General features: G+C 42.0%; 1 protein-coding gene across 1 annotated transcript in view; it reads right to left on the bottom strand.

Moving 5' to 3' along the window:
• ANXA3 (annexin A3) overlaps nucleotides 1-14,844 on the bottom strand; it is a 125,711-nt gene that overhangs the window by 55,464 nt on the left and 55,403 nt on the right. The window contains exons 3-4 of the mRNA XM_077476090.1: nucleotides 8,021-8,108; nucleotides 911-1,005 (exon numbers count right to left, since the gene is read on the bottom strand). Of these exons, the coding sequence (XP_077332216.1) occupies nucleotides 911-1,005; nucleotides 8,021-8,108 (183 nt within the window). The remainder of the gene's footprint in view (nucleotides 1-910; nucleotides 1,006-8,020; nucleotides 8,109-14,844) is intronic.

The raw sequence follows: 14,844 nt of genomic DNA, 5'->3' as shown, positions 1-14,844 counted from the left end.
CTTCCGACTCCTACGGAGTGCATCTGTCACTTGGTCTCAGGTGACCCGACAGTTCAGAAGGACGGAAAACCTTCTAGTTATCCCATATGGCACAAAAAGAGGTCAGGCAGCCTCCTCAAGAACAATAGCCTCCTGGCTAATTAAAACCATGAAAAGAGCATACCTAATTCAGCTTCTCCCACTACCAGAAGGATTAAAGGCCCACTCGACTAGGGCAGTGGCGACCTCCTGGGCAGCATACTGTAGAGTGTCCACAGAAACCATTTGCAAGGCAGCAACTTGGGCTTCAAAAACCACATTCATGTCACACTACAGAATAGACCCGGCTCAATTAACTACGGTTGAGTTTGGGAGATCAATCATTCAAACTAATTCTTCCATACCCTGTACTTGAGTAAATAAAATCTTCTGAAAGAACCCACCCATGTAGCAAGTTATTGTGTGTGCTGCCATGATGCGTCAGGAAAACAGAAAATTGTATACTCACCTTTCCGTAATTTTCCTTTCCTGATGCATCCCATGGCAGAACACAGGGACCCACCCTTCTAAGGTGATAGTTACTGAGAATGCACCTGTGGACTCCTCTTCAAATCTTATAGCTAACCAGTCCTATCAGGTTGTGGCGGCAGAGTCACAACCCAATGTGTGTGCTGCCATGGGATGCGTCAGGAAAGGAAAATTACGGAAAGGTGAGTATACAATTTTCCGTTTTACCAAACCAGATATAACAGACATCCACTTTCATACAGATCTTCACAAACAATTTTTCAGAAACTCTTAAATTAAGGATCAGGACAGGTTTTGACAAGCTGAAACAAAAGCTGGTGCTTCAGAGGCCAGGGATACACGACATTTAAATGGCTTGTTTTACATAAAAAAAAGAAACAAAAAAGAATTATCTGAAAAATACCTTTCCACAGGCTGCCTCATATTCTTTTGCAATTAACTGTCTCTGTGCACAGGATCTTTGTGTCAGTATGTTGATTAAGGATTCTTCATCAGTTCCTGGGTAAAACAGAACTTGAAATGTATCACCACTGTGGTTTATGAAGGTAAACAAAGTTAGAATCTCCCAGCATCTGACAACTAATTCAATAGCAAGTCAAAAATGCATACTCCATATGACACCAGACTGTCTAAAATGCTGCTCACACTGCACACTGGTCCTAAAAACCCTTTATTTATTTTTTTTATTTTTATTTTTTTTAATATTTTTGAAATGGCTCCTGCATCAAAAGTTTAATTTCAGTTTTTGAAAAAAAAAAAAAAAAAAAAGTTTGGATCGCCTCTAAGTTTTGCATCTCTCAGGGACTCCAGGAGAAATACTTTTACCTCTGAGCTCTTTAGTCTCTCCATCTACAACTAATGCACAGGGATCTCCCTCTTCCCGATGTAGTAATAGTTTCCTGTGTGGGCATGGTTTGTAGCAGATATGTGACTTTGTAGCTAGCTTCAGCGTGCACAAAATTAAACCAGGTCAAAGAGACTCCGAAATCTGGTGCAAACTCTTTAAAGCCCAACACCATTTTATTTTTTTAAGAGGAGGATGAACCAAAAAGGTTGCAGGTTTATATTTGTCACCCTGTTGGGCAGATTATACAACTTCCTGTCTGATTCCCATACAAAATAAAAAAAAATTAAAAAAAAGCATGTGTGGTTGTTACCAAGACAGGAAGGCATAGAATAAAATGCAAAAATATATCAATCTTGCGAGTTACTCTAGAGCAACCTGAGACTGCAATCAGTGTCAGGTATAAAGGAACCTGAGGTTACAACCTAGCGTCAGGTGTGGTATTCCTGTTAAACAAAGTGCAAATTCACAGCTGCTAAGCATTGATCACAATCCTATAATCTGAAAACATATATACAAAAAACAAAAAATGCAGAGCTGTGTGATCACTGTGAGCTTGCTTGTTACATTTTTTTTTTTTTTATCATCAATATTGCATTTTTTTGTTTTTTGTATAGAATAAAATGCATTGTCAGAGGTTCTTATGGTTCCCCTATACACAGGTTTCTGATCCCCTTGACCTATTTCTTGGCTGAATTACTGTTACTGATTTAAAGCAATGTATCCACATTAAAGCCAAACTCCAGCTAAACATTTCTATGCAGCTGAATGCCTTCTTAGAGAAATTACTGTTGTAGGTATAACTAGCTACAATTCTTTGCTATGCATTTACAATCCCTGATATGACACTATAACTGGCAGCTGAATTCGAGAACATGCGTGGCTACTGAACCTGGAGATTGTGCAGCCAAAACTGCTAGAATTCATTCACTATGTAATCGGACTGCAAATCTCTGCTGCAAGAGAACCTTCATTGACTGGAATTCAGATTTTTTTTTAGGTGATTAAAGTATTACTAAATCTACAACAGTAAAATCAGTCAGTATATACAGTAAAGCATGCTTGCTATACTCACTGTGGAACCTAAGAGGTTAATCCTCTGCCTTGTGTAAAAAGGCTGTTTGATCCTGTCTTCTCTGATCCTCCCCTTCTTACTGTCCCCATACCATCTCCTGATAGTACATAGCCTTGGGGGCACTCTGCACATGCTCAATTTAGTGTGTATTGCTATAGAGGTCAGCAGACACAGAACTTACAGTAAAGATTAGCATTACCAATCTGATGTGTCCAATAAAAGGCACACTGAGTATATAATATATATGCTAGCTTCCTTATTGCACAATGGTCAAATTAATATAAACACCAATAATCAACTTCTGAGTTTTTAACATAGAAAAACCTGGTGCAACATGAACACCGAGTCATAAGCATATATGCTCGAAGACAATTTAACGCCTAACTCTATGCCTATGCAGTAATAAAAAAAAAAGTTTAAATTGTCCCCACACCCAGGAGAACAACAATATAATGCTTGTTGTTTTAGAGTATGACCTAACACATAGCAATACTTACAGTACCTTGAAAAAGTATTCATACCCCTTGAAATTTTCCACATTTTGTCATGTTACAACCACAAACGTAAATGTGTATTGCCATTTTATGTTATAGACCAACAAAGTGGCACATCATTTTGAAGTGGAAGGAAAATGATTTTCAATTTTTTTTACAAATATGTGCATAATGTTAGCGTGCATTTCTATTCAGAGAGGGCCAAGGTATAACGATTTACCAACTTAGACCAAAAGTATGGTCAACACATTCGACTACCTGGTATATCTAGGTCGGATTCTCAACCTAGGAGTAATTTTCTTTAAAACATGAAGAAAATACTTGGGTCTGATCATAGGTACACCCAGTAAAAGGGTATTTGTACTCCAGGCTAAGATCAGCGCCATAAAGGACTGTTCTAGGTGGTCAAAGCAAGATGTTTTTCTCCTATTCAACTTTGCGTGAGGTTGTCGGGAAAGATGGTGGCTTAATTTGAGGCCGTTCTTTATGGTCAATCTCATTCTAGACTGCTGCAAAGCAGTATCCTAGCGGCTTGAAACAGGGAATTCAAGCTCTATATTCCCAATGTGTCCGACTCCAAAGCCTATGGCCACATCACCCTGATGGTGCTCGATCTCATCCGATCTTGGAGGCCAAGCAGGGTCGGGCATGGTCTGGTTAGTTCCCGGATGAAAGACCACCTGGAAATACCAGGTGCTCTAGGCGGAGTGCGCCGGAGCCTCAGTTTATGGTTAACATCCGAAAATCTGCGAAGGTAAAAATCCTTTCAGTTAACTGGGAAATAGTATCAACATAAGCCAACCTTTTTTGTTTAGGTTGGGGGGACAGTCCTGAAAAGAGGCAGCTGTCCAGGAGAAGTGGCCTAGGTCAGAAATGGCCTTGCCCATTAACATTTTAAAAATTCAGACAGAACACTTGGTTCTGAGGGCCTGAATGTTCAGTTTAAGGTATTGTCCTGCTAGGAGTCCATCCGTTTATGCCACAGCAATGGCCTATATTAATCACTAGGGGGCACAAGAAGTTGTGCGGCCCAGAGAAAGATGAAGCTTATCCTATCTTGGAAAGAAAACCATGTAGTTTGCCTATTGGCAGTTTTCATTCTAGGAATAGAAAATTGGCAGGCAGACTACTTGAGTCGCCAGCAGTTTTTTCTGGGAGAATGGTTCCTTCACCCCGATATCTTCCTGTCAATATGTCAAGGATTGGGGATCCCAGACAGATCTGTTTGCGTCCAGGATCAACACTTGACTTTGTGTCAAGAACAAAGGCTCTGCTAGCATATGGAATGGATGCCTTGCTATTCCCGTGGAATCGGTTCTCACTGATTTGTGCATTTCCCCCCTATTCTGCCTGCATCCACAACTTCTTCAGGATCAAGCAGGAAGGGAAGCCATTGATTCTTGGGACCCCAGCGGGGTCCAGGAAATCTTGGTATGCAGAGACCGTAGAGATGGCAGTAGGGAACCCATGGACCCTACCTTTATGGCCAGACCTTCTCTCGCAAGGTCTGAAGTTCCATCCTACCTTACAAACAATAAATTTAACGGTTTGGCTATTGAAGCCCACACTCTGAGGAAGCGTGGGCTGTCAGGTTTGGTCGTTTTCTACCTTGGTTTATGCAGAGCCAGCCTCCATGGTGATATATATTATGTAGTCTGGGAAACATGTCTCCTGATGTGAAACCAGAAGCTGCACCCCAGGAAATAAGTCCAGGTAGAGTCCTCGATTTTTTTCTGCAGATGAGGTGAGAAATAAAGCTGGCCTTGCATGCTTTCTAAAGGACAGGTCTCGGTCTTATCGGTATTATTTCAACGACCTCTTGCTTCGCATTCTTTGGTCCATAACTTTATTCAGGGAGCAACTCGGCTTAATCTCCAGTGACGTAACCCCTGAACCCTTGGGGCTTGAATTTATTTAGTTTTGTCGGCAGTACAAAACAGACTTTTTTGGGCAGATACGACATATTCCCTTGGTCCTGTTTTTGACAAGGAAACTATTTTTTCTGGTAACCATATCTGCTGCAAGAAGTATCAGTATTGACTGCTCTTTCTTGTAAAGAGACATTTTTTTTGTTCAGAAAGATAAGGTAGTATTGTGTCCTCATCCTAGCTTTTTACCAAAGCTAGCATCAGGTTTTTATCTAGACCAGGATATTATTCTACCATCTTTTTTTCCAGAACCCTGTTCTTTGGAAGAAGAATCACTACTTTTTTTGATGTGGTGAGAGCAGTCAATGTCTACGTAAAGGAAAGAATTCAGGAATTCAGAAAACTGATGTTTTTATTTGTTTCCTGAAAGTCCTAGAGGACAGGTAGCATCGAAATCTACTATTCTAAATAGATTCAACAAGTAATCATTAAAGCTCATGGTTAAGAGGTAGATTCCACCCTCTCAAATCGAAAACGCACTCCCCTAGGGCTGTTAGTGCTTCCTGGGCAGTGCATCACCAAGCCTCCATGGCTCAAATCTGTAAGACCGCAACTTGGTCTTCAGTCTACACATTTACCAGATTCTATCAAATAGATGTAAAAGGTCATGAGGATATCACCTTTGGGTGCAGTGTACTGCAGGCTGCAGTATTAGTCCTCTAGTCTCTTATTGCCCTACTTTTTGTTGGCTCCCTCCCTTCAGTTGGCATTGCTATGGGACATCACACATAGTAACTACTATGGCTCTGTGTCCCGTGATGTACGATAAGAAAATAGGATTTTTAAAACAGCTTACCTGCAAAATCCTTTTCTTTGCAGTACATCAGGGGACACAGGAGGTCCCTCCCTTCTTTGGTATACACGTGTATTGCTTTGCTACAAAACTGAGATACTCCCAGTAGTGGAAGGGTTTATATAGGGAGTGCACTTTTTATCTTAGGGCGTGCCAGTGTCCATCACCTGAAGGTGGCCTATAACCCACATAGTAACTACTATGGCTCTGTGTCCCGTGATGTACTTCAAAAGAAAAGGATTTTACAGGTAAGCGGTTTTAAAAATCCTATTTTTCCGCCACACATAGCATTTTGCTTTTAGGCAAAAAAAAATATTTGGTCTCATCTGACCAGAGCATCTTCTTACATCTTCCCTGTGACCCCCACATGGCTTCTCGCAAAGTGCAAATAGGACTTCTTATGGTTTTCTTTCAACAATGGTTTTCTTCTTGCCACTTTTCCATAAAGGACAAATTTGTGGAGTGCACGTCTAATAGTATGTAGAGGGTTCTTTACTGTAAGAGCGGCAAGAATGTGGAATTCATGCGGTGGTCTCAGCGGGGGGGCATTGATAGTTTCAAGAAACCTGAATAAGCACCTGAACGACCACAACATACAGGGATATACAATGTAATACTGACATATAATCACACACATTAGGTTGGACTTGATGGCCTTGTGTCTTTTTTTCAACCTCACCTACTATGTACCTATGTAATAGTTGTCCTGTGGACAGGTTCTCCTACCTGAACTGTGGATCTCTGCAGCTCCTCCAGAGTTACCATGCGTCTCTTGGCTGCTTCTCTGATTAATTCTCTCCTTGCCCAGCCTGTCAGTTTAGGCGAACAGCCATGTCTTGGTAGGTTTGCAGTTGTGCCACACACTTTCCATTTTTGGATGATGGATTGAACAGTGCTCCGTGAGATTTTTTAATAACCTAACCCTGCTTTTAATTTTTCCACAATTTTATCCCTGGCCTGTCTTGTGTGTTCCTTGGCCTTCATTATGCTGTTTGTTCACTAAGGCTCTCTAACAAACCTATGAGGGCATCACAGAACAGCTGTATTGATACAAGACTAAATTACACTCAGGTGGACTCCATTTACTAATTAGGTGACTTCTGAAGACAATTGGTTCCACCAGATATTAGTTAGGGGTATCAGAGTAAAAGGGGCGAAATACAAATGTATGCAATATTTTTTTATTTTTTTTATTTTGAAAATCATTTATCATTTCCCTTCCACTTGACAATTATATGCCACTTTGTGTTGGTCTATGACATAAAATTTTTGGTTGTAACATGACAAAATGTGGAAATGGGTATAAATACTTTTTCAAGGCACTGTACCTTACTCCAAGTTCTCATGACAGACGGTAGGCTGTTTCTCTTCCAGATCTGGAATACGTGATAAATTCTTGGATGTGTACAGAACAGCGCCTGGTACAAGGGGGGATCTCATTTAGAAGTTCACCTTTTACTAAATAATAAATGCACATTAGGATCAACAGATCAAAAGTGTAATGCTAGGACAGCAGACCATTAGTACCTTGTCTGCCCATACTTCCGATACAGGCATGCAGTTACTTAATTGCAGGAGGAATCAATGAACTACAAGAGTGCTCATCAGAGCACTTGCAATTCATTGAGCGCTACAAGCCATTGGTCGCGGTGGCGGACAGTACTTGTAGTTCATTCATTCTCTAACTCTGAGAATGAATGACACAGCTGTGTAGGTGGAGCCCCTTTGTTTTAATTTGTTTTAAAATGTGACAGCATGTGTGGGGAGGGAAGGGGGGTTGTTGAGAGAGGAGGTAAAATCTGGAACATGTTATATGTTCCACCCTAAATATGGGTGGAACATTAACATGTTCCAAAAGTGAACTTAGCCTTTAAAATTAAGTGAGAAGATCCTTTGTGCCAGGTGTTCCTCTGTACACTTCCAAGAATTTACCATCCAGCAAGTGCTTCTTTAGGTGCCATCAGAGAGGTAGAAGCCTAGGATCAGAATAGGGGTATCCCAGATCTATATTTCTACAGTCTTCCTCCCTGCCAGTTTGGTTGCAATGACTATTCCACTGAAGCTGCCCTTCTTGTCATTGTCCCTCTCACCAGCATCACCATGAACAAAGCAGGACCAGCAACCTCATCCTATCCTAATGAAGTGTTTGTTGCTGCGTTGTTCATTAGGCTATAAGGTTTTCCACCCACATTCCAGCCTGGAAGAGCAGAGAAACACTGTTGGTGGTCTCTGGGCCATGTAGTAAGGCAATTATTATTCAGTGTATTCAGAATTTCCTAGATAAGACAAGAAATATATTCATCAGTGGTAGAGGGAACCATTTTGATTATTTTATTTTTGCCCAAAGTTATGCTTCACAGATTTAATAATAAAACTTACCAAGACCTTTGATTGCTTTTCTGACAGCATCAGCATCCCTTCCTGCACTGAATCCAGGGAAATCTTTAACAGTTCCTCTGCTTCCAACCTGTGATTGATCAAACATGATCGATAAAAAGTCTATGAAGCTTTATTAAAGTGACAAGTGACAATTATAAATAAATAAATGAATTGGACAGAATACTAAAAATAAGTGATAGCATTTCATGAAATTTAGATTCAAATAAAATAATTCTATGTTATGGTGAGTATTAAATGGTCTTCCTTTGTTATCAATCCAGTTTAGCTTGAAGAGAGTATATGTTTAAAAACGTTCTCATTTGTGCATAGTCAATGCTGGCTCACACCCTTGCATTATCGAATGCAACGAGAGTCGCACAGAATCACCTGACAAGGAAAATCACATTATTTTCAATGTTGCCCATTAACATTAATGCAACTCAATTAATGTGTGGTGTCATTTTGGAAAATGTTCCCGTGCTATTTTGGTGCAATTTCAAGCGAACAAGCTGAAGTTAAAAACGTGGCTACCATGCACAGCTGCATCAGATTTAGCACTTTCCAGTTTTAGTAAACCAACCCCATAGACTGAGGTCAAGTTCAAATTGCTATGTGCTATGCTATGTTAGGCCTGGGTTCACACTGCTGCAGTGCGAAACACCGCATGTAATTTGCATAGGAATTGCAGCACAATCCTGTGTGAATTACGTGTGGCTTCTCTGGTAGTTCGATTTGAGCCATGGATCTGTATTGCTCAAATTGCACTGCATTCACATCAAACTGGCGCTGTAACCTTTTTTTGTCTGCAGGTCATGCGATTCAATTCTGCAAATTGCACTGCCTTTTACATACCTATTGCGGGGTCTCGTAAACGTAGCATATGCTCCGCAAACAGTTTGCATGGACGGGCTGTGATTTACATGCAGTGCCAAATCCACATTGAATTCCCACCGCATCTAGTGTGAACCAAGGCTTAAGGTGCATTTTTCTAAGTGTTGGAAGTAGGCATTGGGCTAAACACATCCTAATCATTTTCTGGTCTTTAATATGCCCACTAAAAAAGAAGATCTGACTCCTATTCTCCCCCCCCCCCCAAACAGTCCTGGAGGAGCTGTGAAATCTTTCCACTCCAATACTTTTTCTACCATTTAGAGAGAGTGGAAAGGGTATAAGCATATAGCACTTAAAATAATCTATAGATTTATTTGAAATATATACAGTGCTGTACAAAATAGGATTTTTATAACAGCTTACCTGTAAAATCCTTTTCTTTAAGTACATCACGGGACACAGTGCCACAGTAATAACTGTATGGGTTATATGGCACCTTCAGGTGATGGACACTGGCACACCCTAAACAGGAAGTTCAGTTCCCCATATAGCCCCTCCCCTTACTGGGAGTACCTCAGTTTTGTAGTAAAGAAATACACATGTAACCAGAAAGAGGGGAGGGACCTCTGTGTCCCGTGATGCACTCCAAGAAAAGGATTTTACAGGTAAGCGGTAATAAAAATCCTATTTTCTTTATTGCACATCACGGGACACAGCGCCACGGTAATAACTGTTAGGGATGTCCCAGAGCAATGCCACCTGAGCGGAGGGGACACAAACAAAAGTAGGATGCAATCAGAGCTGAGGACCTATACTGCTGTCTGCAGCACACTGCGCCCAAAGGCGATATCTACATGCCTTCTTACATCCACCTGATAGAATCTGGTGAATGTATGGACTGAAGACCAAGTTGTGGCCTTGCAGATTTGAGCCATGGAGGCTTGGTGATGCACTGCCCACGAAGCACTATCAGCCCTGGTTGAGCACGCGTTGACCTAAAAAGGTGGAACCTTCCTCTTCAAGCCATAAGTTGACTAATTACTTGCCGAATCCATTTGGCAATAGTGGATTTCGATGCTGCCTGTCCTTTTCTAGGACCTTCAGGCAACACGAACAAAACATCTGTTTTCCGAATCTGAGCAGCTGCCTTCACAAATAGATCTTGACTGCTCTCACTACATCCAAAGAATGTAGTGACTTTTCTTCCTTAGAACCGGGTTCTGGAAAAAACGAAGGTAAAACAATATCCTGGTTTAGGTGAAAACCTGAAACCACCTTTGGAAGAAAGCCAAGATGAGGACGCAATACTACTCTATCCTTGTCAACGATTAAATATGGCCCTTTACAAAAAAGAGCCGCCAACTCTGATACCCTTCTTACAGAAGAAATGGTTACCAGAAAAAAAACTAGCTTCCTTGTCAAAAGGACCAAAGGAATATGTTGTATCGGCTTAAAAGGCTGTTTCTGTAATGCCGACAGAACTAAAGTCCCAAGGGTTCATGGTGCTCTAACCGGTGGATTAAGCAGTTACCCCCTGTATAAAGCTTTGGACCAAAATAATGCGAAGCAAGCGGATGTTGAAACAATACTGATAAGGCCAAGACCTGGCCCTTGATAGTACCCAAGGCCAGTATCATCTCTAGCCCTATTTCAAAAAGGTAAGAATTCTACCTATGACACTTCCTAGGATGCCAACCCCTGGATTCACACCAAGAAACATATGCCTTCCAGACTCTATAATAAATGACTCTGGAAGCTGGCTTCCTTACATTAATCACTGAGCCTGAAAGCCCACGATTCTTTAGAATGTGGGTTTCAATAGCCAAACCGTTAAATTTAGCGTTCGCAAAGTAGGATGGAACACTGATCACTGCGACAGCAGATCTGGTCCCCTACCACCATCTTTACCATTTCTGCATTCCAAGATCTTCTGGGCCACAAGAACTACCGACTTCCTTTCCCGCTTGATCCTGTGAAGAAGTCGAGGTAGCAGCAGAATAGGAGGAAATTTATAAATCAGTGAGAACTGATCCCACGGGGTCACTAACGGATCTGTTCCTCATGCGAGTGGATCCCTTGTTCTTGACACAAATTTGTCAACTTTGTTTTTGAACCTGGACACAAACAGATCTACATCCAGGATCCCCCATCTTTGGCATATAGCCAGGAAGATGTCTGGGTGAAGGGACCATTCCCCTGGGAACAACTGCTGGTGACTTAAGTAGTCTGCCTGCCAGTTCTCTACCCCTGGAATGAAATGGAATGATATAGTTTACCTCCTAACCTGGGCAGAAAAACATGTATCGTGCATATCGGCAATCTTCATTCCAGGGGTAGTTTACCTCTTATATAGAAATAATAACAGGGGAAAAAATTCCATGTTGTCCGTGGGAATGTTTGTTTTATGGGGTAGAAGAAAAAAGTGGTAATCAACATATGAATATTAGAACAAAAAAAAAAAAAACGCTGGTACCCTTTTTGCTTAATGCGGCAAAAGCTCTGATACCTAAAAACTGGTTACAAGAAAAAAAAACCTATCAGAGAATCGAATATATTAATAACATGGAATATTTAATTAAAATGGAGAACAACCAAATGAACAGATATTGGGCAACATGGAAAAAATGGAGAACAATCAAAAAGACTGAAAATTACATCCAGGCATTAGCGGAATAAATAGAGGAGGGTGGGCCAACAGATAATGGGGAGGTAGGAGGGGGGTTAGGGTATATAAGGGATAGAGGAGGGAAGATAAGATAAGATAAAGGATGAAAGTAATTAAGTAAGACAATATAGTTACGAATTGTACTGTATAAGATAGTTATTTGTTATTTTTGTATTCTCCCTGTCTGTTTTAAAAAAAAATTAAAATCAATAAAAAACTTAAATTATAAAAAAAAAAAGGATATAGTTTGCCTCTCCCTGGGCTGCTTGAGTTCTGGTGCCCCCCCGGCGATTGATATAAGCCACTGCTGTGGAATTGTCGGATTGAATCCTGACAGGAGAATTCTGCAACCTGAATGTCCAGGCCCTTAGGGCTAGATGCGCTGCCCGATTCTCTAAAATGTTGATGGGCAAGGTCATTTAGGTTCTGGACCATTTCCCTTGGACAGACGCTTCTTCCAGTACTGCTCCCCAACCTAAAAGGCTGGCATCTGTCACCACCTTGCAGGTATTTGGTAAGTAGTATTTCCCCTTCTGCAGATTCTCGGATATCCTCCACCAACTGAGGCTCTGGAGCACTTTTGGCGATAAACACATTGGGAAATCTAGTGCTTGAATCTTCTTGTTCCAGGCTGATAGGGCTGGCTTAGCCCTTCCTCCTCTGGGCTGGCCGCTCAGCTGTCGGCTAATTGCCAGCTCTCTTCTCTTTCCACAGTTACCAGCTGTTCCCGATGATGCTCGTCTGACCTGCCTATTTAAAGCCTTCCAGCTCACTCTTTCCTTTGCCTTCGCGTTGGTCACATCACAAGGAACCATCTCCTGCTGTTTGTTTCAAGACTGGCTTGCTGACATCCCTTCTGGCTTTTTATCCTGCTTGCAGTTGCTCTCCTTGGATCCCTGACTTCAGGCCTGGCTGATTACCCAACCTGGTTAATGAACTTTGGACTGGCTGACTACCCGATCTGGCTACTGGACTCTGGCTATGCTTGACTACGCTTTTTCCTATTTACCTTTTTATTTTTATTAATAAACAAGTGTGATTTGATTGTACTTCTGTCTCAGTCTGTTTCATGGTTTCTGACAAGCAGTCTCTAATGGAACTGAGCATGGGGAACTGCTTCAAATGAGGCCACCATCTTTCCCAACAACCTCATACAAAGTCGAATGGAGTAACCCTTCTTTGCCCTGACCCCCTGAACCAGCTCCTTTATGGCGCTAATCTTTGCCTGGGGTAAAAACACCTTCTGGGCTGTATCTATGACCAGACCCAAGTACTCTAATCTTCTTACTGGTTTTGAAGAAGATTTCCCTAGGTTGAGGACCAAACCTAGGTATTCCAGGTAGTTGACTGTGAGGACCACCCTTTGGTCCAAGCGGACTACCGACCGGTCTATCAAGAGCAGGTCGTCCAGATATGCTATTATTGTTATACCTTGAGTTTTTAATCTGACCAGGGCCAGAAGTTTTGTAAACACCCGAGATGCAGTAGCTAGACTGAAAGGCAAGGCTACAAACTGAAGATGAAGTTTTTCTATTTCGAAACGCAGATACTTCTGGTGAGCTGGGGAAATAGGGACATGCAGGTATGCATCCTTGATGTCGATTGATGCCAGTAGCTCTCCCCCTTGTAGGATGGAGACTACTGATCGGATTGATTCTATGCGAAAAGAGCGAATCTTCAGGAATTGGTTTAGATCTTTGAGATCTAGAATGGGTCTAACATCCCCATTTGGTTTTGTTACTGTGAAAAGGTTTGAATAAAACCCCAACCCCTGCTCTTCCACGGGGACCACCATGACCACTTTTTGCAACAAAAGTCGGTCTAACGATAGAAAGAGAGACTTTTTTCTCTGGATCTTTGGGGACATTTGACCTGAGGAAACGAGGAGACGGGAATTCTCTGAACTCTAGTTTGTAACCTAGAGCTATTGTGAAGACAACCCATCTGTCCCGAAATTCCTCCTGCCAAACCTTTGATAACTGCAGAAGTCTTCCCCCCACTTGAGCGAGCGGGAGTGCCCCTACATAAAGAGGCTTTAGCGTTCTGTCTTACGGGTTTCCTCCCCCAGGACTTCTTTTGTCCCTGGGGTTGACCCTGAGGTTTAACTCTTGAACCTGACTGTGGAGGCAGTCGCAACTGCCTGAAGGCTGATGCCCCTGGCACTGTATAAAGAGCCTGTTTAAATGAAGGAGGTTTCATTTTTCTTAACAGGCAAAAGGGTAATTTTCCCACTTGATATATTTTTTGGATACATTTGTCCAAATCCTCCCCAAACAACTTTTCACAGTGGAAAGGAAAACCAGCCACAAGCTTTTTGCATAGCGCTTCGGCTGACCGACTTTTTAACCATAAGATTCTACGCATATGTAACAACACAAGCATAAGGCGAGAGGTTTGAAGAATAGAATTTCTCATTGCGTCAATTGCAAAACACAAAGTCGCAGGCAGCTCAGCTAATTCCTGGGCTTGTTGTTCAGGGAACACCTTGAGTACCAGTTTATAAATGGTCTCTCAAGGACTGACATACCCCAATTGAACCACTGGCCCTGCCAAGGAGAAAAAGTTTTTTTAAAAAGGAACTCTTTTTTTAGTAAATTTTTCCTCCATAGGATAAAGAGTTGAAAACTTTTTAGGAGGGAAAAAATGCTTATCTGGCTGATCCCACTCAGAATACATAAGCTTTTCAAGTAATGAATGGACAGGAAAGGCACGCAAGGCTTGCAGAGGCTTTAGTGAACCCAAAAAGGAAGTGGGCTCTTCAACCGACTCAGTTAAGGGTAGCTTAAATGTGGAGCAGACCATTTCAGTAAGAGTGCACCAACAATTTCTCAGCATGGGAATCAGAAAGTCCTTCCCCACTTGATTCATAGGAAGAGGAATCATCAGCCTGTTCACAGTCCCCTGTGGGGGAATTCATCTCCCCCCACAGTTCCTCCGTGTGAGGATCCTGGGTGGTAGAAGGGGGCCTAATGCGTTTCGTTTTCTTCCACTCTGTGAAGATGTGATTAAAGCCACTAATCTTTCCTCTAAACCACTCATAGCTGAGGAGAAAGCCTGCTCCATTATATAGCCAGGGGCTGAAGTGTTGGAAGCAATTGCAGCCCCCGATGACCCCGAAGGCTCACTCTGCCCAACCTCCTTAGATCAGGGCGGTGTTACAGGGGGAGGGTCCTTAGGACCTGAGGGCAACCCCTTTGTGTCCTTGGTTTTTGTGGTATTTGAACCACCTCCTCTGGTCATAGTGCTGAGCACAAACGCAGAGGTACTACCGAAAAAAAAAATGCACCCACTGCTGAGCAATAGTCCAGCAACTGCCACTGGTATTAAG

This window comes from Lithobates pipiens, unplaced genomic scaffold, assembly GCF_037356315.1.
Source record: "Lithobates pipiens isolate NorthernLeopardFrog02 unplaced genomic scaffold, aLitPip1_a1.2 Scaffold_13, whole genome shotgun sequence".
Lineage (NCBI taxonomy): Eukaryota > Metazoa > Chordata > Amphibia > Anura > Ranidae > Lithobates > Lithobates pipiens.
The sequence above is the reverse complement of the archived record's forward strand: the minus strand, read 5'-3'. Positions and strand labels throughout refer to the sequence as shown.